The sequence below is a fragment of the Folsomia candida genome, unplaced genomic scaffold, assembly GCF_002217175.1.
Source record: "Folsomia candida strain VU population unplaced genomic scaffold, ASM221717v1 Fcan01_Sc001, whole genome shotgun sequence".
Taxonomy (NCBI): Eukaryota; Metazoa; Arthropoda; class Collembola; order Entomobryomorpha; family Isotomidae; genus Folsomia; species Folsomia candida.
In genome coordinates this window covers 22,079,165-22,100,805 of record NW_019091193.1, presented here as the reverse complement: position 1 = coordinate 22,100,805, position 21,641 = coordinate 22,079,165, and the positions used below count along the sequence as shown (strand labels likewise).

Below are 21,641 nucleotides of genomic sequence, written 5' to 3'. Positions count from 1 at the left end.
TTGCACATACGCACATTTTGCCAGATTGCGTGAGGATTTCTCTACATACTGTACGCTATCAAGTATATGGGTAATAAATATTAATTCAAAATATGTCCACGTTTATTAATTGAGTTTGAATGGAAAAATAATCTTGTTGGTTTCAGAATTTAGACATGTGGTCTTCCATCAATAGGCACGAACAATTTAGAGTTTGAATGGGGCAAGGGAAAGCGGTGAAATGACCTATCCGTCTGTAGCGAGCGTGACCTTGTCTTGACCTTCGATCCCTGCAATGACCGATTGACTGTGCCGTTCCAGCCAGGCGTGACCTTCAACTGGACCCTCGCCTATACAGATGGGAACCTCCAACTCGGCATTCTCACTCATGCCCTGAATTTCCACGAGGAACCGGAAGTAGTAGTTGGCGAACTCGATGGCATTCGAAAATGGGAGACTTGCTATAATATATCGTAGAAATTATTGTGGGCTAAATACGAATTTGTAAATTATTTCATGAATATGTATCAGCTTATTTATTAAATTTACTAACCGGATTCAGGAGCCATCTTTGGCACTGTCAACTTGCCCGTCCAAGCCACAATTCCTTTCACCTAAATATTTGCGAACAAATGAGTTTGCACCAATTGTTGATACAGTCATATACATGTAAGTCAACCAACCGGCATCGGGCCATAGACCAACTCATCCCAAACCATGAGAAGTTCATCTTCAAATTGATAACCATGTGTCGAATCGACAAGATCAACTACACTGACGAGAGAAGCCGCAACCTATATTACATGCATGAAAGCTTATCCATCCAATTATAACCCCAATCAACCCCCAATCAATGTGGTACATAAGTTTAGAGTAAACTGGACACTTTAATACGGGACTAAATAATGTAAAATATACCTTTAAAACTGGACGCCTGGTTTCATTGAAAATCTCAACAGTGAAGTCAATGTCTTCACCAATGATGAAATTTGACTTTTTCAACTCCAGAGCGAAACCATAAGGGCCAACTTTGTACGGAATGCACCCGAGATAATTTGCAAGAAAAAGTTTTTCAGTGAAAACGGTATGTTCCAAGGGAAAAGGTGAGGTAGCAACTTGAGATGGGAGAACAATGAACGGAAGGTTTATAGTGAAGTTTGGGGAACCGTCATTCTGGGGAAGAGAAAAACACAGAAATATATTTATAAATAACTATTCAAAAGTCATAATAATCTTAATAATGATGCGTAATGGTGCATAATTACATAAGAACTAATTTTTTAAATGTTTCACACGTACCATGTTCAAGGTGGCAGTAATGCAGTACGAAATTGAAGCCTTGGTTCCCTCGCCACAAGAAAAGGTAGGTGGAGCATTTGTGGGAAGAGTAGTTTGGAACATATCGGACGTGACCACGGTATAATTAAACACGGTTTCGACCCCTTTTCTCGGTATTCCACTTTTGCAACATCGACTCTGTGTCCAACTTACTTCTCCAACTCCGACTATGTCAATTGTGGCGGACGGGGGATGATCCTTGCTAAAAGTGAGCCTGCCCTTGATCTCTTTTCCAGGAGTAAAAATGCGACTCTCAGCGTCCAACTGAACGCGAACTGTGACTCCACCCACCACGACTTCTTCATAGGGGGGCAAATCTTCAATATTTGCCACAGTTTCAGGATGCACCTAATAATAATTTATATAGATAATACGAGAATAATATACATAATATGTCGTGTCTGATAACGTGTAGTTGTAGTATATGTAATTTAATTCTAACTGAAATTCTAACCTTCTTCTTGGAGCAGAAAATTACCATGCAGAGAGTGAGAATGGATTCGAACAGGACAACATATAGATGATGGAACACAGAGATATTGTACACGTCCCCAAAGACGTCAGCAATTGTAAAGGCCCCTCCGTTCGGTGGTTCTGGTGTTTTGTCATGTATTCCTTTCTATAGACATAAATAACCAAAATAAATAACACTCTAAAATTTTGCGTGTCCTTATAAACGATATCACAGTCAGATAAACTGATCTTACAAAACCCAAGTAGTAGATAAAGTTTTTCTGGACGACTGCGATGTAGGCAATTGAGGGCACCACCTGTAATTGTGGATTATAAGTACTTCGATATTGGTGACATCGGTTTGACGGTATTATTATTTTCTCGATTTTATTTATTCAACATACATCCATAAGTACACACAATATTTACATGAACCTATAAGGCATTATACTCACGTGAAGGAGACCAATTGTCACTTTTCCATACCAAGGCCCATCTTCCAAGAGTCGAAAACCATACTCAATCATGAGGAAAATGATGATGAAGTTGGAAGTGACCTGGGCCGCTACAAGAATGGGTGCGTCCACGGTCTTGTAGGGAGCGTGCTGGTAAGACTGGTAGGAGTTGTAGGTGACTGAAGCCGCAATGACCAAACCGAGAGCCACAATGTCATGAATCGTGAGGAGCAGCATGGCCACAATGTCCCATTTGAATTGCTGTCAAGTAATAAATTAATGTACTAATTACTTCAACAGTCGCTTGATCAACTATCGTACCAAACGCTTTGGCTTGTTCTTCCGGAAGACAACTGGACAGCATTTGTACCAGCAGACCATTTTTGTAAACTTGGCAAGCACAAAAAACTATTGTTCAGATTGGGTTAATGTCACGAGTCTACAGAACAAAAATTATGTACAGTTTCCTGCAATAAACCCTGGCGTGGATCTGTCTCCAGGCAAACCTTGAAGTGTCATTACCATGACTACGTAATTGACTACATACGTCAAATTGTAGTAGTTAGTGGCTTTCTCAATAATCAGGATAGGTCAGTAGGGCTCTCTACTACAAATGGTGTTACATATATGATGCATGCATACGTAAATGCCAATTAATGCCGTAAATCATTTACGGTAAATGTCTATGCGAAATTTTTGTGATGAAATTAAAAATTTCTCATTCACCCTCAAAGCTGTTTATAATTTTTGTAATTAGTAATTATTATCGAAAAGAAATTTTAAGGGTAGAATATTATAGAGACACCATCGTCAACCTGGTCAAACAAATGATTGTTTGGGCTTTGCTACATGTTGTTTATGAAATCGACTGAATTTGGGTACTTTGGCTTGTGGGCAACTCGTTTAATAATTTTAAAACTTAAGATTGGTTTTAAATATCACTCGTTATAATTTAATACATTTAATTATGTAATTAATTGATTAATATAAAGTTACATACAAACGTGATTTTTACATGTGTCACACGGTAATATTTAAGCGTTTCACAACAAGAGACAATTTACGCATAATATGACTCCAATATGCACATATGCATATAGCGTGCACGATCTCCAAAACAAAATGTTGTAATGACTTGATATTATATAATTGATAATATTTGATAACATGAATGCATTATTTTCTAAATCAATTATCCCTGTTTTCCAATCTCCAATTTTTTTAGCACATTTGCTGACTTGTATATTGTAGAGTCTATAATACCGGCCACGGTAAAAATTCCACCAACTATCGCGAACAACCCTGTTGCAAAATGTGCAAAAGACTTTGCATGTTCGGAATATTTGATCATTATTGGGGATATTTCATAGGAGAAGAAAACGCCAGGCATTCCTATATTTACCATTGATATGTATTTATTTATTCCAGGAAGTTTTATCGTATTATAATGAAATAGAATAATAAACATACCGCTTTCGCCGGACATTGAGCTTACGACCTATTTATAATGATGGCATTAAGTAATGTTTTTTCATATTTTGTTCATATCACACTATATTTAATCAAAATAGCATGCGCAATTGGATACTTTTACTTGTGCATATACCTTCTGATGTCTCGTTGTGGAAAATTGATTAGAAAAGATAAGCCCATCCGGTTTGTCATAGGTGAATGGAACAATCTTTAAGTAATACTGGAACATTGTCGACTCCTCCGTAGCCAATCCTTGAAAAATTAGTTTCACGTGTAATAATAAATAAATGCAGTAATGTGAATGCAGTATATGCTACCTTGAATTCCGTCCACAGGGTTCGTTTTTCCTACTATTTCTTCTCCAAAACTTAAACTTTGTATAGTATGTGTCATATTAAACTGAGATGACGAGAATGGCTGCACATCATGAACGTGGACATGATTGAGTGTGAAACTATTGAATTATAAAATACTCAGAATTGTCTCACTATGTGTAATAATGTCGAACTTATACCTTTTTCCTGGTGCGACGTGAAAACTCCCAGAGCATCGGTTGACTTCCATATATCTGTTTAAATTAATGAAAGTCCGATAAGTCACTTAATACACGTTCTACATCTCGAAAAATAAGTACCCGTATAAACGACACCCCTCATTAAAAATTGCCTTCATATCTTCGACCATGCCCTTGCACTGCTCTATTTTCACTGGGTCCGACAGAGCCCAACCTTTAAGACGATAGGCTTCTCGAACCTCTTCACATGTATTACAACATTTGAAGAGTGTCGATTCTGCTCCGTAACAACTGCCACACTCTGATTTTATTGCAAGACCTAAACAACAGACAAATGGACATACCCATTTTACCCATTAATTATTATTTTTAACTATAAAACAAACAATTTCATCTGCTAAGTTATGTCAACACTATTCAACGCCAAACCTGTCTCGTTGCTTGGCTCTTTAGAGACATCATCCTTTTGAGGGTGAAGACTATCGCCAGGTTTTTTTCCGATGCTGCTGTCACCAAAGACATCCGTTTTTTGGGGGGTTTCATTCTGAATAGGGGCTCCCCCAGTATCAAGCCTCTGCTTGAAAATGGAGTGCTCAATCCCACTTTGTTGTTCTCCGCTGCTGTCCATGGCGTCGATTGTAAGGTAAGAACACGCCACACGTGGGAAAACAATGTCTAAGTTTATCCTTAACTTAGATATTGATCTTGTAGTATCCACATAAACCTCTTCTGTGATTTGGGGAGTGAGATAGTCGCGTAGTTCGAAAATAAATAAAAGCAGCATAATTATTGTTGACGTAATTGTAACAGCTCCACCCCCGAAGGTTTTTATTCTGAAGTCTTCTAGAGGTTTTGGATATGCATCTAGATCCCTATAATATACACAAACAAACATAGATTACTAACAATTAAGAAGCAATTATTTTATCATCGTTTCATTAATCTTAACCTAACCTTAATTTGTCCCAAAGCGATGCCATACTGACAGAATGACCAATTTAACCAGGTGAGAGTGGGAATAATCTGAAATTAACGAAAATAAATTATTATGAAGTATCCTACCAAGATCAAGTCCACCACACAGTTCACAATTGTTCAATTAATCACAGTTCTAGTTTTTGTATTATATTTTCCCTTATGAATAAGTATTAGTATTTATAACTTACGTATTATGAATTGGTTGGAGATCGAAATGACATAAAAATTGGACTGAGAGTGTCAGTCTGAGATCGATATGACAATAGGAAAACGAACATCAAACTCAATAAATATAGTAATTTCGGTCTGTTTGTGTTGTTGGCCAGTCAGCCGATGTCGTGTCAAAAACTTTCTAGTTCGCGCCTCTAATTTCCAATGTCTCGGACAGTCAAATTCCTCTTACTAAATTCAATGTTTTAATAATAATGCATTGTTGTGCATTTGGGAATATTTATTGAAGCAAGTTTAACCATATTATAATGAAATAGAAATGGTAAATAGCACAGTACATATTAATAGACATTGAAAAATTATGTAGCCAATAAATAAAAATATTTTTATGGGGTGCATCTTCCCAAAAACCGAGGGTACAGGCACGCTTCACGAATGTGGTATCTGTTAAGGAGCCAACAGAGGAAACGCTCCAAGCCTAATCCATACCCACCATGAGGGGTTGTTCCAAATTTTCTCTAAAAAAACAGAAGGGAATTATTATCGTGATTTTGAAAGGTCAAGGTGGAAGAATTGTCTAATGTTAGACTTATGATAAATGGAAGTATGCGGTTTTGTTGAATACCTGATCAGTGTACCAGTAATACGGACTGGGGTCGATTCCTTGTGTTTTATATGCAGCAATCAATTCATCGTAATCACTAATACGCATGGACCCGCCCACGATTTCACCAACATTAGGAAGCAATACATCCACCTACAGAAACATTAAATGGATTTATATTAATTCATAATTAATTATAGTAATAGGAATTAGTAAATCCATACAGATTCTGTCAAGTCTCGGTCTTCTGGACATCGTGACATGTAGAAAGCCTTAATATGTGCTGGAAAACGGCAAAATAAGACTGGCTCATTGATGGAGTCTGTCATTTTCCGTTCAGGCATCTCAGGGATGTCCTACACCAAAATAATTTACGTTGATTATAAAATCTATTTTACAATGGCATTCACTATGAGTCAAAAATCAAAATAAATACACACCTCTCCAAATTCATAAAAGGTTCCATCCTCTTTCTTCACGTCGTGCTCTTTCAACCATTTCACTCCATCGCTATAGTTCATCCTCTTAAATGGGCGTGTCGGCCGTTTGAATCCCTGTCATTAAAAATTAACTTATAATACAATAATTGTCACATGTGGTCTCGTTTCAAAACCCAGATAAGGAAGTAGTAAACTTTTAACATGTTTTGAAGTTTATAACAAGAAAGTGATACATAAAATAAAAGTTTCAAATAATTCTACTTCAAATTTGCTATTTCTCCATTTGTTACTCGACTGTAGATTGAGACAAAGCAGTCAAGCCTTTGAAAGGAGATTATTAGAAATAAGTCATTTCTAATGCTTAAAATAAAACAACCTACAGGGTTAAGTTCCGCAATAAGATCTCCACATTTTTCAAAGACACGATCCACCACCTACAAAATACAAAGTACATTTTGATTAACATGTCCCACGACGCAAGATTATCATACAACCTTTAGCTCACCATTTACTAACCCTGAATGAATACTATTTAGTGAATATTAAATATATACAAAATTTTCTTACATCAACAATCAAGTCTTCCAAGCGATCCAACAAATCTTCAAAGGTGATGAAAGGACATTCTGCTTCAATATGAGTGTACTCTGAAATTCAACAGGATGCGTTACTAGTGAACATTGTGATAGTCATTAATAATTTTATATAAATGAATGACCAAATTCTAATTAATTAACCTGCCAAATGACGCCTGGTTCTACTCTGCTCGGCTCGATAACTTTGAGCCACGCAAAAGACATCACCTAATGATGGAATGCAGGTTTCCAAATATAGTTGGGAACTTTGAGTGAGATACGCTTCTTCATTGAAGAAATCCATTTTGAACAAGGTGGACCCCCCTTCACATTGAGTTTGAACCAGAGTGGGAGGAGTTACTTCACAATATCCGCGGGCGAGATAGTGATCCCGAAATGCTTGAAGCAAGGCAGAACGAACTCGCAAAACTTTACAAGTCTAAATATGTAAATATATTTAGAATATTTATAACAGTGTGCATTTTTTTTTGTAAAAACGTAAAAGTGTAGCAATGCGTAAAACATACATTTTCTCCTCGTAACATAATATGTCGTTGGTCCAGCTGGACATCTGGATGGGATTCTTCGTTGAGAATAGCATCCGCACCCCCTTTTGGAGTGTGAAGACCAGATATTAGTTAAAGAATAAAATTATGTACTGATTGAATTGGTAGAAGTTGATTACCAGGAGGTGAGAGACCGATGAGCTGCCAAAAATCGACTTTCAGTTCTACCCCACCGGGTGCCTAAGCCGAAGATTATTAAAATAAATATGTTTTGTTACACCAACACATTTTACTTTATTATTTACGCTAAATATTATTTAAATTTTAAAAGCTGGCTTACAGAATGTCCTTCAGGAACAGCAGCCAAAGTGCCAAAAAGTACGACCGAGGATTCTGTGCTTAACATAAGTCCATCGTAACTTTGACATAATTTATCCGTAAGAACGCATTGCAGAAATCCTGACCCATCCCTTAATGTGGTGAACATGAGCGACTTTCCTACACACCACGATTAAAGAAAATCATAATTGTATAATTGCATATCAATTTTAAAATTTGTAAGCCTTTTAAGATTTATTAAAATCATGAAAATAATATCGATTAAACAAAGGACACTTAAAAATGACCTGAGAATGTGAACTGTGCGCGCTTCAAGTAAAGTTTCTACAAAAAATACTTTCTTGGCCCCACCATTGGAGACTAAAATTTGTAGTAGAATCAATAAAGCTATCTTAAAAGGCCCTATGAACTTGCAAGTCTTTAAACTTTACAAGTTTATTATTAATCTTAATTTAAACCTTGTCTCCTCAGCCGGTGCACCCATCCATAGACTTTCACCCTTTTCTCCTTGTTGAAAGAAGCGTCCCTAATTTTAATGCGGAGTGCTTCTGGGAGAGATTTATCTTCTTCCAGGACAATTTTTTTTGCATCCTCCAAGTTTTTTAATCTTGCCTCGGCTTCTTCTTTGTCTTTGACTGCAAGAGATGCGCTCTTATGTTGATCTCTGAGGAAAAACTTCATTATCTTTTTGAGCTGTGATTTAGCAATGAGCTCATATCCTTCTTGGTTTGGTTGGCCTTCAGCTTTTTCTTTGGGGTCCACAAATATTTGGGGCCATGGCTCTTTCTCAGCCTGTTTCAGAGCAGCAAGGACCGACTTGAAGGGTTTGGCCTCGCTCCCGTCCCCAGTTTCGTCACTCCCTCTCTTCTCCGACGTGTACACTTTCTTTTCACCTGATGAAATGCAGGACATTTTTCAAAATTTTTTTAGGCAGGAACTAGGAACTTATTTAAAGGGAATACACTTACTCATCGTGAGTCCGGCATTTTCCTTATCTCCGCCGTCCATGGTTTGTCTTGAAAATTCAAGTTTCAATTCAGCCAGAATTTAACAAACAATACTCGTTAGATATGCACTAGCTAAAAAAATGCATAATAATGAAACTTGAGAACTTTTGAGCAGATTTCACTTTCAGCGACTGAATAAATGTGTCGATGTGCGAGCGAGGAGAAATGAGTTGGCTGATGCAACGAGAGTAACCGATTGAGGGAGCCGCTTGCTTACGTCGTTATGGGCAAATTGGGACCATGAATGTAATTATTACATGAAATTAGTAGGGCTAACCTAATTATTACCTCATCCATTATCACTTCACGGCCAAACAAATCGTAAAGCAAATACAAGCATGAATACGGATGTCATTGGGAGTTTGGGACGGATGTGCAGCTTCGTTGATTTACATATGCCATATATTAATGGCTTCGAAAGGAGTGACGCATGATGACGCATCACTAGAGCCATCAATCATCAGTATGGAATGTAATAAAGTTTCGAATAACGTCATTTTCTTTGTAAAAACTATATTGAGTTAGTCCGGTGTAGAACAATTGGCTCAATGTTTTTTTAGCATATGACGTTTAAAATTGGTGGGGACCTTGTTGAGGCTCTTCTCTACATTTGAAGACATCGGTTTACCGTTCCCAGTAGGAGTTGGACGCTTATTTTCTGCAGCGGGGGCTTGGGGGGAACCAACATTGGTAGCTTTTTCTGTTTTTGGAGAAGGTGAAACTCCTTGCAAAGGTCCAGCAGCAGGGCTTTTATTGTTCTCTACCGTTGTGACTGGAGGTTGTTGGCGTTGTGGTGGCGTCTTATTCGATTGTTCTGTAGTTTGTGGTGTCGCAATGGTAGGTTTCAAAGGTGGAGGAATATTCCAGAATGGAGGTTTGGAAGGTGGTGGTCCTCCTTCATCTACTGATGATTTATTATTAGGCTTTCCTGGCGTTGCTCCAGCAGCGCATTCGCCACAAGTGGAGTCGCCTTGTTGTTGGCCTCCATCATCTGGTGTGATAACGGCCGCAGCCCTTGAGGCAAGTGCTGCAGCTGCTTCGGCGTTTTTCTGCGCCAAATGGGCTTCACGTTCCCTTTCAACAGCCAGTTGCTGGGCTGGAAAAATAAATGGCCAAATTAGTCCCAAATAATTGGATCAATTCCTCAAATGCGCCAAGAATATGCTATAAGAACTTCTGTATCAAATTTAATAGTCTTGGAACTTATTTATTGACGGTAAAATTGCAGTTCATTTCATCTTTTCCTATCATTTCATTACGTAGCATACGTAACGACAGTTTTTAATAAATCTATACATAATGAGTGAGTAACATTGCAAAACGACCAATAAATATATATTATTAATCGTCATATATTACGCTAATACACGTACCAATAACGACGATATGTCACATGTAGTAGATTTACATTTCTTCGTTCTGTATATAATCTATTTATAATAATAACAATAATAACAAAGCAGCAGCATACATATTTCAGGTTTGAAATTAGTATTATCCAATTCCATGTTACCCATAATCGATTTTTATGTTTGACAAAAATAGCTGCTTATTGGATGGTTTATATTATTTTGTGGATAATATAATAACAATCATCAAAACCTAATACAATTCACTACTTGCATACGAAGAAAATTACAATTTTTTGTATTAATGCGGTTTGTCTTCATCAGGTAAGTAAATTGTAAACATAGAGTTGTTTGCGTTAAGTTTTTTTTAAATATCAGTATCAGATTCAAGTCATTCATATATATGTATATTACATAGTGTATTGTATATATTGCGTCTATCTATGCGTCACAATTTGAAATATAGGTACACAATATAAGTCGACCAAATCTTAAAATTATTAATTACTATACCCCAGTTGCTAAAGACTATGAAACTATGAAACTATTTTACAACATATAATTAACTAGATATGAAAACTTTGAATGTGAAATTCTTAACTTTTGACTCAAACGGCTTGACTAAAGTAGAGTTTCGAGACTATAAAACTCAAAAAAATGTAATGTATGTAATACGACACTTGGCAATATCTATGTACTATTAACTAGATATTTTAAACTTTATAACATTTTTATCTGAAGCTGACTATATATATGTATATACATAAAATGCGTATTTATAACATTAATCAGACCAATAACCATGCACTAGTTTTAGAACCAATTACGAGAACCTGTAACAAAATAAATGAGAGAAACTATTGCAGATCAAATACTTTCACGTTAATCGCATGGATTGCTTATTGCATACGCATACATGATTTTAGACTATAGATTTTGTTTCATAAATACAACATTTTCAATCAATGACAAAAAAACTAACTAAGATTTCTAAGAATGGGCTATGATTTGAGACAATATGCTACTCTCTGTGATGCCTTGCTTGATTGATTGAGATATTTCTTGTGTAGCGTCATTGTTAGCAAAAAACGGAATCCTATTTGTAATGTTTAATATGTATTTTGTGATGACAACCTCATGTGGGCAAATAACTCGACCCTACTTACATTTACTACATATGAGTAGAGTGTAGACCTCTTTGTGCTACCCGCATTAATTGATTTTTAATATCCACGTCAATTCAATGAATATTAATAGCCAAGTTTATCAATAATGGCCCAAGTGCCATGTTAATAATATGAAACCTGGGCCTTACCAGGCTAAGGTTAATATGTTATTTTGTGTTGTATACCTTTGAAATAAGCAAGTTTGTTCATATAATGACAATATTGTTTGCGTCGAGTAAGTCAGTCCTACTAGGACATACATACATAAATAGATCATCAAAAATCGAATTTTCAAAAGTCAGAAGATAAGGTCAGAAGTTTCGGTTTGCTTGTTTGTTTGTAGGAAGACCATTATTATAGTATGTCGTAAGGGTCATGTAAACTAGAACTAGCCAATGTAAGTATATGTAGACGCTACGTATATATGTCTGTTTGCGTTTAAAGAGAACTTATTACCGGGAGAAATTTAAAAATGTGTAAAAATATTGAAACCATAAATGGATGCAATCAAGCTACAACACTAACTCAATTAATTATTGACTCTAATTAATAACAAGAACGATCAAAGTAATGATTTCTTGAAATTTGTAGAGGTGATGATAATTTGATGGTCTTTGCCCACACATATATAAAACTTGAATGTTTCAACAGAACTAATTGACTGACTTATAACTTGACGGAACGGAAAAACCTGACTAGAAACGAATGGTCACTCCTCCTGAGTAAAAAGGAGTTAATTATAGAGAGAATAATGTTACTAATACATAGAGGGTGGGATTTTCAGGGCTACTAGAACAACAACCACCATAGTCATTCAGAATCAGAGTCACCTTCAGCCAACAGGTCGGGCAGCCCTTCTACTTGATCGTGGGTTATAAGGGTGTTGGACAAAGCGTATTCAATCATGGCAGCTAAATCAAAATCATTAATATATTAATTTCATCACGATTAATAACATTCAGGTTAACTCCAAGGTAGATGAATCCTTACCATGACAGAATAAATACTGTTCTGGAACTTGAATGCTGTAAGACCTCCTATGTAAATCAAATTAAACAAATGTTAATTGGCTAAAGTAATATTAATTTCGATGGTTCAAGGATCGTGCGATGTAGCTTCATACATTATAACATTTCATAGCACAAAAACCAGAAAAGATTGTCGATTCCTCCCACTAATTAGTTCTCGAACCAATTCTCATTCACCAAATTAAAATAGTTGTGACTATTATTATTCGTGGGACTCAATTGCTGTATAGAATTGTTATTATTATTGGAAAATGGATGTAGTAGCTTACTGGCTTCTGATCCTTTCCACTGTTCCCATCACGTCTATTGTTCCCTGATCTACAAGTCGTTTAATGCAGATGTCCATAGTGCAAAGAGTACCTGCAGAACACCAAACAATTCAAGTATTTATAGTGTTATAAAGCGTTCATAATCATCTCCAAAATAAATAACGTGTATGGATGTATTTAAATTAAACAAATGACAGAGATTACATAAAATGTGTATCAAACAAACCTGTACGACCAATCCCTGCAGAACAATGAACAACCTAAAGAAACCAAATCGTGTATTAGTTTGTGTTTGATAAGAACATCAAGGCATCAACAAGATGCCTTGTTGAGCACGAAGATTAAGAATACCAAAATCTTAATTACATTATTATATACTTACAATTGGAGGTCCATGTGGATGTCCATCCCATTTATCACCGAGCTGCACAACTCGAGATGATTGTTCATTCCTGGAATCAGTCAACAAAATAAATAATGTAAACAGATATTTAGATGCATTTGAATATAATTCAACGTGTTTAACAAACCTCATTGTCTGAATGAATTTAAGCGTAGCAGCTGCACTGGAGGGAACGCCTGTAACAAAATTTCAAATATTGGATTTAATACATATATATAAATATATATCCACACTTTATCGATTAATCAATAATAATAAATTTGAAATTGTACCATAGTCTGGCCAAGATAAAAACTGAAGGTGGCTAACTTCGCGAGTTTCATTTGTCTGGAATAACATAAATTAAATATGCATAACATAATATTGAATCCAATTCACTATATATGATAAATGAGAAACTTGATTTTTTAAAGTAATCTACCCTCTAACCTTTAGATGGGTTATTTGTAGCCGAGTAACTGGAAAACAGAGATTGATTAGTGTCATTCGAGTAATTTAATATATATATGTATATCAAATATAATATGATCATATTATTATTGTACCGGCAAAATCAGGTCGCGTGTCCACTTCTAAATTTTTCAGTTTAAAACCCTCGTGTACCACAGTAGAGTCTGCATCAGGGGGCCAATACTGTCCACTGTGTGTCATTATTAAAATGAGCATATTACGTTTATCAGTATGCAGTAGTTTTTCGGATAACGAATGATATAGTTATACGTTAAGTTTGACGTGCTTACCACTTTGTTCTTCCTCTCTCAACACAGCGAGTAGTCATCACTATCAACACAACGGTTTGCTGCAAATTTCATATTCGGTATTAATACGAGTTTCGTAATTATTAATAAATTGTTCATATATTCATGTTCATTTGAAATCTTTAAAGTGAAGAACTTTATCTGTAAAGATTGCAAATTAAAATCAAAATTTCCATCATCACCTCCCACACCATTTTCCAAAAGTCACTGAACGTGCGAGGTAAAGGTCCCTGTGTTGATATAAACGCGTTCCTGGAATGGAAATCAAATCAGATTAATATCATTAACCTCACCTCACCTTGTTCGACAGACAACCAAGTTAAAGAAAGGTGAGTTAAAAGTTAGTTCAATAATTATAAATGATGTTTTAAAATGGTTTGCTCATTATTTTAGGCAAATCATCAGGACTATCTTAGCATGGCCAATTAATTATTAACGCCAGTTGGGAACTAACCTTTGTTTGTACCCGTCTACATAGTTGGCATTTATATAATCCGACGTGTCAGGCTCAGCGGGATCAGTGGAGAGGATAACGCGTGTATGATCGAAGCAAAGAACGTCACTGTAGCGATTTTTGTTAACATTACCCCGTAACCTATAATCCCAAAATAGATTTAGACACAATTACAATCGTTAGCTTATTCATACAGCTTACAGCCATAATTTGCAAAAATACTACACAAATAATACCTGGAAGCGTTGAATAACCCTTCTGGAGATTTTGATACAATTTCAGCGTATTCGTCTAACAGTCCTCGACGTCCCTTCTGTCGTACATGTTCCACAAATTCTGGGAGCGTAAGACCTGCTTTCTCTTCAAATGGCAGACTGTCATCATCAGAAAAGCCGCTGCTACCAGAAGAATTGGGAGTTGGAGATGGTGTGGACTGACCTGAATTAAGTTGGGGTAGAATAGTAATACTTTAAGTTTGAATTTGGAGAGTAACATAAAAATAATAAGGAATATGCATAAGTGCCAGAAAAAATGAAGGGTGCAGAGGTGTTATTACTTGTGCTTGTACCATTTCTCCTCATTTTCTTTATCCCGTTTGACACACCGTCGGATCCGATATCTTTACTATTTTCTTCTATTGAGGTATCATTGCTATCCTAAATATACAAAAATAGCAAAATATGCATTTAACTTAATGTGTTCTTTAATAAATAAAAACTACAGTGTAGCCTCACATAGCCCGAGTTAACAGTCATGCTTTACTTGCTTCGTCTTTTTCTTAATTTCGAAAGCCAGGAGTGCATTTGAAACCCCGGTTCGCATAAATTTCCCGTGTATCCCCAAAAAACGAAAAAAAATCGCGTTTCTACAACCATTTATAAGAATTGGTGTTGTTTACCCACCCAGCGCACTTTAGTATCTGACCTTCACTAGAGTCAACCACTGGACCAATGCGGGTCTTCTTGGAACGCATCTAAAGCCTTAATGAGATGCTTATTTTAAGACCAAGTCGGTTAAAAACGGTTCAGTGGTTGTGTCAAAGACGGACAGATGATCGTACTATAACTCGAGCTAAAAATGAGCTGTATTTCTATGAGATATTGTTCTACTTGTAATTGCATACCGAAAATTGGTCAAAGGGTATTGTGTCATCTGTAAAACTTCCCCACAGGTCAGTCGAGCTAAGGATTTGATGACATTGCGCTAACCAAGCCGAGTGATTTGAGTCTAGCTGCCCTCCTAAAGTTCTTGGTAACGCGTTGTTAGGGATGTGAGCCCCCAACTGGAAATATAAAAAAATTACTGGTAACAAAATACTGAGGGGGGGTGGGTCATATAATAACCTCATTTCATCATCATTACAACAGATTGCTTTTGCTATTGACCCTGACCGTTCATTAATGACTTTTACCTGTGGTACACTGACGGTGAAAACACGGTCTCTAAGTTTCTCTCTAACAAAAAGTCTAAGAATTCGGAATGGAGCTCGGAACCACAAAGGTGCAGTCACTATCAAAACCTTTTTCAGTCTAGCCGGATAGCCCCCCTAAAGAAAAATGAATTAGATAGTTGCTGTAGAGAGTGCATTATGTTAAATACTGTATTGAGAAATATAAGAATAAGAACCTTTAACAGGGAAAGAATTTTGATACTCAAATCATAATCAAAGTTTGAATATTTCGAGTCTGACATATCATAGATGAATATCAATCCACACCGCTGCGTCTGTGGGTCTTCTAGGGCTGCGTCCAGTTGATAAACCACTCCCTGCAACGAAAACCGATTCATTTTTTTTTTACAAAATCTATACAACACAAGATAATTAATTACTTGAATTATTTAGCATTTTATTACTTTCAAAGTGCTCTCATGTGGCGAATTTGAAGGTTGATGGCACTTTGCAGTAAAAACTGCAATGGCTGCGCCTCCCAAGTCTCTTGCCGGCTTTAATTATAATTTGATTGAAACAATAACAATTTAAAATTTGAATTACATGTATAAGAATGTAATCTGCTGGGTTACAGCAATCATTTTCTTACTAGAACGGTAAATTTTCCCGACAGTAATTCGGATCTGAGTGGTTCCGACTCTGGGTCAAAGTTGAACAAGCCTTCGTCGTGTCTTGAGACTTGGTGTTGATTATACAGCTCTAATGATCTTCGTACATTAAACTTCCTGGCCACTGAAAGGAATTGAAAATTAATTGTTGTAAACTTTTTCACTGTTTATTAGTATCCAATAAGTAGTTTGGAAGACTTACTGAGAAATTTGACTCCAGCATTCCAAGATAAGGGACTCACACCCTTGGACACTCTAGCACCATTCACAATTTCCAGGAACTCTTTCGTGCACTAAGGATGAAATAATTATATGATTAATTTCCTTCATGACTATACTATGTAGCGCACATGAATGTTAGCAACAGACGTCGGATATGAATGACCGATAAAACCTTAAAATATGAATGAAAAATGACCGTAAAAATCCCCAAAATATGACCATAAAAATGACTTTATTTTAAAAATTTTTGGCTTAATTTTTCGATATATTTTCTGGTAATGCTCATTTTTTATCAAATAAACAAGTTCTGGGGTGATTTAATGCATTCCCAATGAATTAAATCACATGAGGCGAAAGTGAACGTAAATTTCTGAAAGTTTCTCACGATGAATCATTGTGAGAAAACTGATTTTTTTGTAATTTTCTGTCGATTTGGTTGCCAAATCTTAGAATTTGGCCAAAAATGATAAAATGAACGAAAAAACCCCGAAATATGATCGGGAATATGAATATGTCCCAAAACCCGAAAATATGACAAATATGAGAAAATATGCTTTGACCTACGTGACCTACTAGTGACCATAAACATTCTCAGAAAGTTTGGCGACTGTAGGTCAATAAATGGAAAAAGTCATTTTTCATTCATATCCGACGTATGGTTAGCAATGATGATTGACTAAAAATTGATACCTCTTCTTCGTGGGTGGATAGCACCGGGCCCTTTGCTCTCAATGCGGCTGCAGCAGCGACGCTACAATCCACGAAAACAATGTCGCTGCTAATACTCCCGTTGTTGGATCGTGCCACCACCTCACCGGTGGCCTCGTAGTCGCCGGTCAACCCCACACAATGAGCACCAGCACCTTCGAGGTCCAAACTGGTTGGTGGCGAAATTGTAAGACTCACGCCTGTTTTGGAATTTCTTTCGGCGACACCCACGACCACGCCTGCTGCTGGAGAAACGGTTCGTTTAATGGGACTGTCACCTCCATTAACTAACGAACTACTGTCGCCCGCACCAGATGTCGACGAGGAGGTGGGTGTTGAAGAAATGTCATCAAGTCCACCAGCCTCTTGTGCCATTTCTTTTAAATTTACACAAAGTTTACCAATACTCTTGAAACCTCCCACCACCAACAACCGAATGATTTGAGGTTTATGTCGTATTAGGAGGCTAATTAGCAATGAAACCTCTTTGTATGTCCCTTCTTGGGATTTGTGATATGTATGTGATGATGATAAAATGAGAACTGACTGGATTCCTATTCACAATTTATAAGTTCACAGTTTTTAACTCCCAGCACAGAAAACACAATATTTAAATTGTTTAACAGATCAGACTACTAACTAACTATCAACCATGACCGAAACCAAGTTTGAAGTTGAATAGTACGAGGTCGTGTCGTAGCTTTGGTCGGACTCGGATCTGTGACGGAGAGCTGTTCGTAATTAATTAAACCTACTTCTGGATTGCTAGTCGGTTGAATTAGTATTAAGCGGAACACGCTGTAATAGTTCAATGTCAACTTGTTTAAGCATAAATACTGCTAACCTAAGAGGACTACCAAAAGTCAGAAATTTAGATAATGTCTGCTGGTGACTAGCTAGAGGAAGTGCTTCTTCTGCTGAAGAAACCAGGCAGGCAGACTAGGTTGTTCACCACCACTCTTTACAGCACACTACCACCACTACTAATCCTAAATGGAATTGAATAGGTGATTATTATCCTGTTCTTCTTCTTCTTATGAATGAATGAATGGAGTGTTTGGTTGTATTTGTATGGTTCAGTTCATCGTCGCATATTGGTGAGGAGGACAGGCCACCAATAACAACAGCTATTATTACAACCACGGAGGGGCAAACAGCATGTCATGTCATATTGATCCCTGTGATGTCAGAGCCTCAGAAAATTTCCATTGCCTTTTGAGGTGAAAGTTTACGAGAAAGTGGGCAGCATGCTCCACGGAATGTCTGGATATTCCTCCTTTCCTGCGAACCAGGGAATGGCAATGACCATCATGAATGAGACCCGTAACGCAGTATTCACAAGCATATATATTGCAGTGAATGAGTACATAAAACCAACATACAGACTTCTGTTTGCCCGAGTCAAGAGCAGTCCTCTTTTAAACTTTTGTAGATTGATGACAAAACTGTTAAAGTATTAACTACTAACTAAGTAATTGTGGTCCAAAATTCAACAACGCCGGTTTTACATTTCTAGGCACAAGTGGCATACACACGAGCAGTATTCATGAATTGTCTCTCAAGATATTAGCAACTTCGCTGCATACCGAATTTCAGATTTTCAAAGTTTCAATTTGAACTCAATCACTTCAGCTCATTTGGCTCTTCTATCCTGTCTGGGAAGACATGGCGGTTCCATAAGTCTTTACTCGGGCTAAAAAGTACCATGCAGTTCTTCATGCTGCGGAACCTCGGGGACATTGTAGGAGAATAACATTTGAGATTGGAAGGGAAAGAGTTGAATAGAGCCAATATTTCTGTGGGGACGTTGTCCCTACGGTTCCGCAGCTCCTGCAGTTCTGGGAAGGAAAGGCACTTGAAATGAAAGCAACATGCTCCATTTTATTATGATTGTCCTTTCTGAAGGGACTTCCTGCCTAGTAGGTTGACGAAGAAAGAGTAAAGTGCATTTCCTGACTTTTGGCTAAAATTCTTGGGCATCACAATTGATGAAATGCGACATGCATGTATCATGTGTGTGTGTGTATAACGAACGTTGGTGGTACAATGGCTCGGTTGTTGTTGGCTTTCATGAAAATTATAAAGCGTTACACTCTGGGGACAAATAAAAACATTGTAATAATGAGTGAGACAGTAATTATTAACTGTTAGATAGCTTTATTTCAAACGTAACAGTAGTATTTATTTAGAATGCTGAATTTGGCCATGGTTTTTTGCTTGGTTTTAAATTGCTTCGACTGCAGCATATGCGTCAATTCTACCGTGACCGACGTGGTTGTTTGGAAATTGATTATCTGGAATATTCCCACAAGTTTCCCCATTGGTCACAACGCTTGTCGTGGCAGTGCTTTCCAAGAGCGACTTGACCTAAGAGAAAGATTGAAATTAATCAGAACACGTATGCATTTAAGTGCATTATAGCTTTTCTGAGGGTTTTGTTAATGGGAACATGTTCTGAAATTCTGATTTGATTTACTCTGTCGTATGTGATGGCTCTGTCCTTTCCCACCATGAGGGCAATGACGCCAGCTGAGTTAGGACAACTCATACTGGTTCCAGAGAACACGGAATAGAGAGAGTCTCCGTTACAGTCGCAAGAACGGATGGACATCCCAGGTGCTGAAATGTCGGGTTTCAAGACACCGTACCGTGAAGGACCTCGGCTCGAAAAGGAAGCCAACTCGTCATTCCTGCCTGTGGCACCAACTCCCATCGTCTGCACAGCAGAAAATTGGTCGATTAAGAAGCTATTCACTTTCTTTCTATTTTATTTTTTACCTTAGCACTGTCTGCAGGGGCTAACATGTCGCCACAGGGGGTGGGGCCTTCATTCCCGTTCGAAAATACCGAAATAATCCCGGAAGACCGCCACACGTCTAAAATGTCCTCAAAGTAAGTTGTCCCAGGCCATACTCCCCAGGACTTTTTAAAAAATATAATGCATATTAATAACGTCAGGGTTTACGTCTTCAAATAGTTATTGCAATAAAGAGTTATGTATGTACGTTGCTGGTGACGTGGGGGGTTTTAGTACAGTCGGGATTTTGACCGGATGAATCCGTAGGACAAACCATAAATTGGCCACACTCTGTAAAGGCACTCAATTCTGCCCCACCGTTATCTTGATACCCTTTGCATGCAATCCATTTTGCCTCAGGAGCAGAACCAATACCAAACCTACATATGTATGCAATTTTTTTTAGATGACAGTCAAGAACATATTTCAGAATAGTGAATCATAATAATTGTTAGTTTTACGAAAAAAAGAGGTATGGAAGAGTTTATATTTATTAAAGCGTACTTTCCAACCACGCTGCCGACCGTGTGCGTGCCGTGATTGTAGATGTCTGTGGGGACGGAATATTGATTGTACGGGTCACGCCAGGCGCGACCATCGTTCATGTACTGGTCGCGAATGGCTTCGTGGGTTCCCCGAACTCCAGTATCGATGAAGCCAACGACAACTCCTGTGCCGTTATTTCCCCAAGGTGCGTCCCACACGAGGTTTGACCTCATCTTATTTGTAAACGTTACAAAAGTGATGCATTTTGTGTCGTAAACTTGGTTCTGAAATAATTATCAGAGTTCTAATAATTACCTTTTCGATGTTCCATTCCGCCAGAATTCCAGGTTCACGGGGACTAGCAGCACTTTCGATGATGGGGCGTTGCAGATAGGTCACAATCTCCTGCTCAATGGATGTTACCGAGGGTAGGAGAGCAAGAGCTTCGATAATGGCTTTATCTGCACCCTTCGGAGATGAAAATGAAAAATGTTTGATTATGCAATTAATGATTTATGGTATGATTGATTACATGCTTATTATTTATTGATTGTCTAATAATATCCAATTCATCATGTGTTATGTATTATGTATTATGTATGTACATAATACTCCTATTTCAACAAACCGAGTAATGAATACATGATTTATCGATTACCTTGATGAAGATATGATTGTTTATCCAGAAACTTTTAATTTTCCCTTGGGAAATTCCGAAGGATTCTAGGAGTGCCCTTGCCTCGACCTGACTTTCGTGTGCATGTGCTGTCAGTGCGTTGAAAAGCATTGTATTTCGAACACCTCGATTCGCGATATTGGCCGTGGTCAAACGTACGGCGGCCAAGACCTTCTGGATTCCGCTGAATTCGATAAAAATATTTTGGCTCGTTTCTGGATTGTCAGACAAAGCTCGAGAAAGATTCGGCCCTATTTTCGAAGACAATTTTGACGGTGCGGGGGACCCGACAACTGCCAGGACAAGCAGGGCCAAAGTCAGCAGCACAGTTTCTAATGCCTTCATTTTTCTCAGAATAATAGCGTGTAGAAATAAACAAGAAGCAGGTCAGGGGTCGTCCGTTGTCCAATCTCAACTGAAACTGGAATGGCCATC

General features: G+C 37.5%; 5 protein-coding genes across 8 annotated transcripts; all 5 read right to left on the bottom strand.

The window, feature by feature from the left end:
- Positions 1-80: 80 nt before the first annotated feature.
- LOC110842203 lies at positions 81-2,981 on the bottom strand. Its single transcript, XM_022087912.2, has 9 exons — positions 2,547-2,981; positions 2,226-2,486; positions 2,025-2,087; positions 1,772-1,936; positions 1,279-1,665; positions 898-1,152; positions 663-773; positions 533-593; positions 81-440 (listed from the first exon to the last, which is right to left on the bottom strand). Exons 1-9 carry the CDS (start codon positions 2,604-2,606, stop codon positions 226-228), a joined length of 1,578 nt encoding a protein of 525 aa, XP_021943604.2. The 5' UTR covers positions 2,607-2,981; the 3' UTR covers positions 81-225.
- A 173-nt stretch (positions 2,982-3,154) lies between these two features.
- Positions 3,155-5,522, bottom strand: LOC110853841 (endoplasmic reticulum-Golgi intermediate compartment protein 3). Its single transcript, XM_022102188.2, has 9 exons — positions 5,379-5,522; positions 5,167-5,235; positions 4,642-5,084; positions 4,333-4,531; positions 4,213-4,266; positions 4,016-4,152; positions 3,832-3,950; positions 3,696-3,723; positions 3,155-3,617 (listed from the first exon to the last, which is right to left on the bottom strand). Exons 2-9 carry the CDS (start codon positions 5,190-5,192, stop codon positions 3,418-3,420), a joined length of 1,206 nt encoding a protein of 401 aa, XP_021957880.1. The 5' UTR covers positions 5,193-5,235; positions 5,379-5,522; the 3' UTR covers positions 3,155-3,417.
- A 98-nt stretch (positions 5,523-5,620) lies between these two features.
- On the bottom strand, positions 5,621-9,018 carry LOC110863479 (asparagine--tRNA ligase, cytoplasmic). The gene is made up of 12 exons (XM_022112801.2): positions 8,794-9,018; positions 8,284-8,718; positions 7,827-7,984; positions 7,666-7,726; positions 7,508-7,590; positions 7,143-7,419; positions 6,973-7,052; positions 6,786-6,839; positions 6,406-6,519; positions 6,190-6,321; positions 5,987-6,118; positions 5,621-5,879 (listed from the first exon to the last, which is right to left on the bottom strand). Exons 1-12 carry the CDS (start codon positions 8,831-8,833, stop codon positions 5,748-5,750), a joined length of 1,698 nt encoding a protein of 565 aa, XP_021968493.1. The 5' UTR covers positions 8,834-9,018; the 3' UTR covers positions 5,621-5,747.
- A 310-nt stretch (positions 9,019-9,328) lies between these two features.
- LOC110852959 (tyrosine-protein phosphatase non-receptor type 9) lies at positions 9,329-18,320 on the bottom strand. 4 transcript variants are annotated; one of them, XM_022101156.2, is made up of 22 exons: positions 17,230-18,320; positions 16,520-16,610; positions 16,299-16,441; positions 16,114-16,203; positions 15,886-16,026; positions 15,671-15,805; positions 15,383-15,541; positions 14,828-14,915; positions 14,496-14,697; positions 14,260-14,400; positions 13,988-14,057; positions 13,788-13,846; positions 13,593-13,687; positions 13,477-13,505; positions 13,320-13,374; positions 13,175-13,223; positions 13,027-13,096; positions 12,871-12,904; positions 12,645-12,735; positions 12,338-12,384; positions 12,178-12,258; positions 9,329-9,928 (listed from the first exon to the last, which is right to left on the bottom strand). In XM_022101156.2, exons 1-22 carry the CDS (start codon positions 17,620-17,622, stop codon positions 9,378-9,380), a joined length of 2,814 nt encoding a protein of 937 aa, XP_021956848.2. In that variant the 5' UTR covers positions 17,623-18,320; the 3' UTR covers positions 9,329-9,377. The 4 variants fall into 4 exon arrangements, with proteins under 4 accessions (XP_021956848.2, XP_035702739.1, XP_021956839.1 ...); XM_035846846.1 differs by having other exon boundaries at positions 14,816-14,915; positions 17,230-18,319; XM_022101147.2 differs by lacking the exon at positions 9,329-9,928 and adding an exon at positions 10,014-11,014 and having other exon boundaries at positions 14,816-14,915; positions 17,230-18,312.
- A 1,061-nt stretch (positions 18,321-19,381) lies between these two features.
- Positions 19,382-21,641, bottom strand: LOC110857179 (bacillopeptidase F). Its single transcript, XM_022105790.2, has 7 exons — positions 21,189-21,641; positions 20,846-20,998; positions 20,549-20,763; positions 20,253-20,424; positions 20,026-20,169; positions 19,724-19,963; positions 19,382-19,614 (listed from the first exon to the last, which is right to left on the bottom strand). Exons 1-7 carry the CDS (start codon positions 21,549-21,551, stop codon positions 19,471-19,473), a joined length of 1,431 nt encoding a protein of 476 aa, XP_021961482.1. The 5' UTR covers positions 21,552-21,641; the 3' UTR covers positions 19,382-19,470.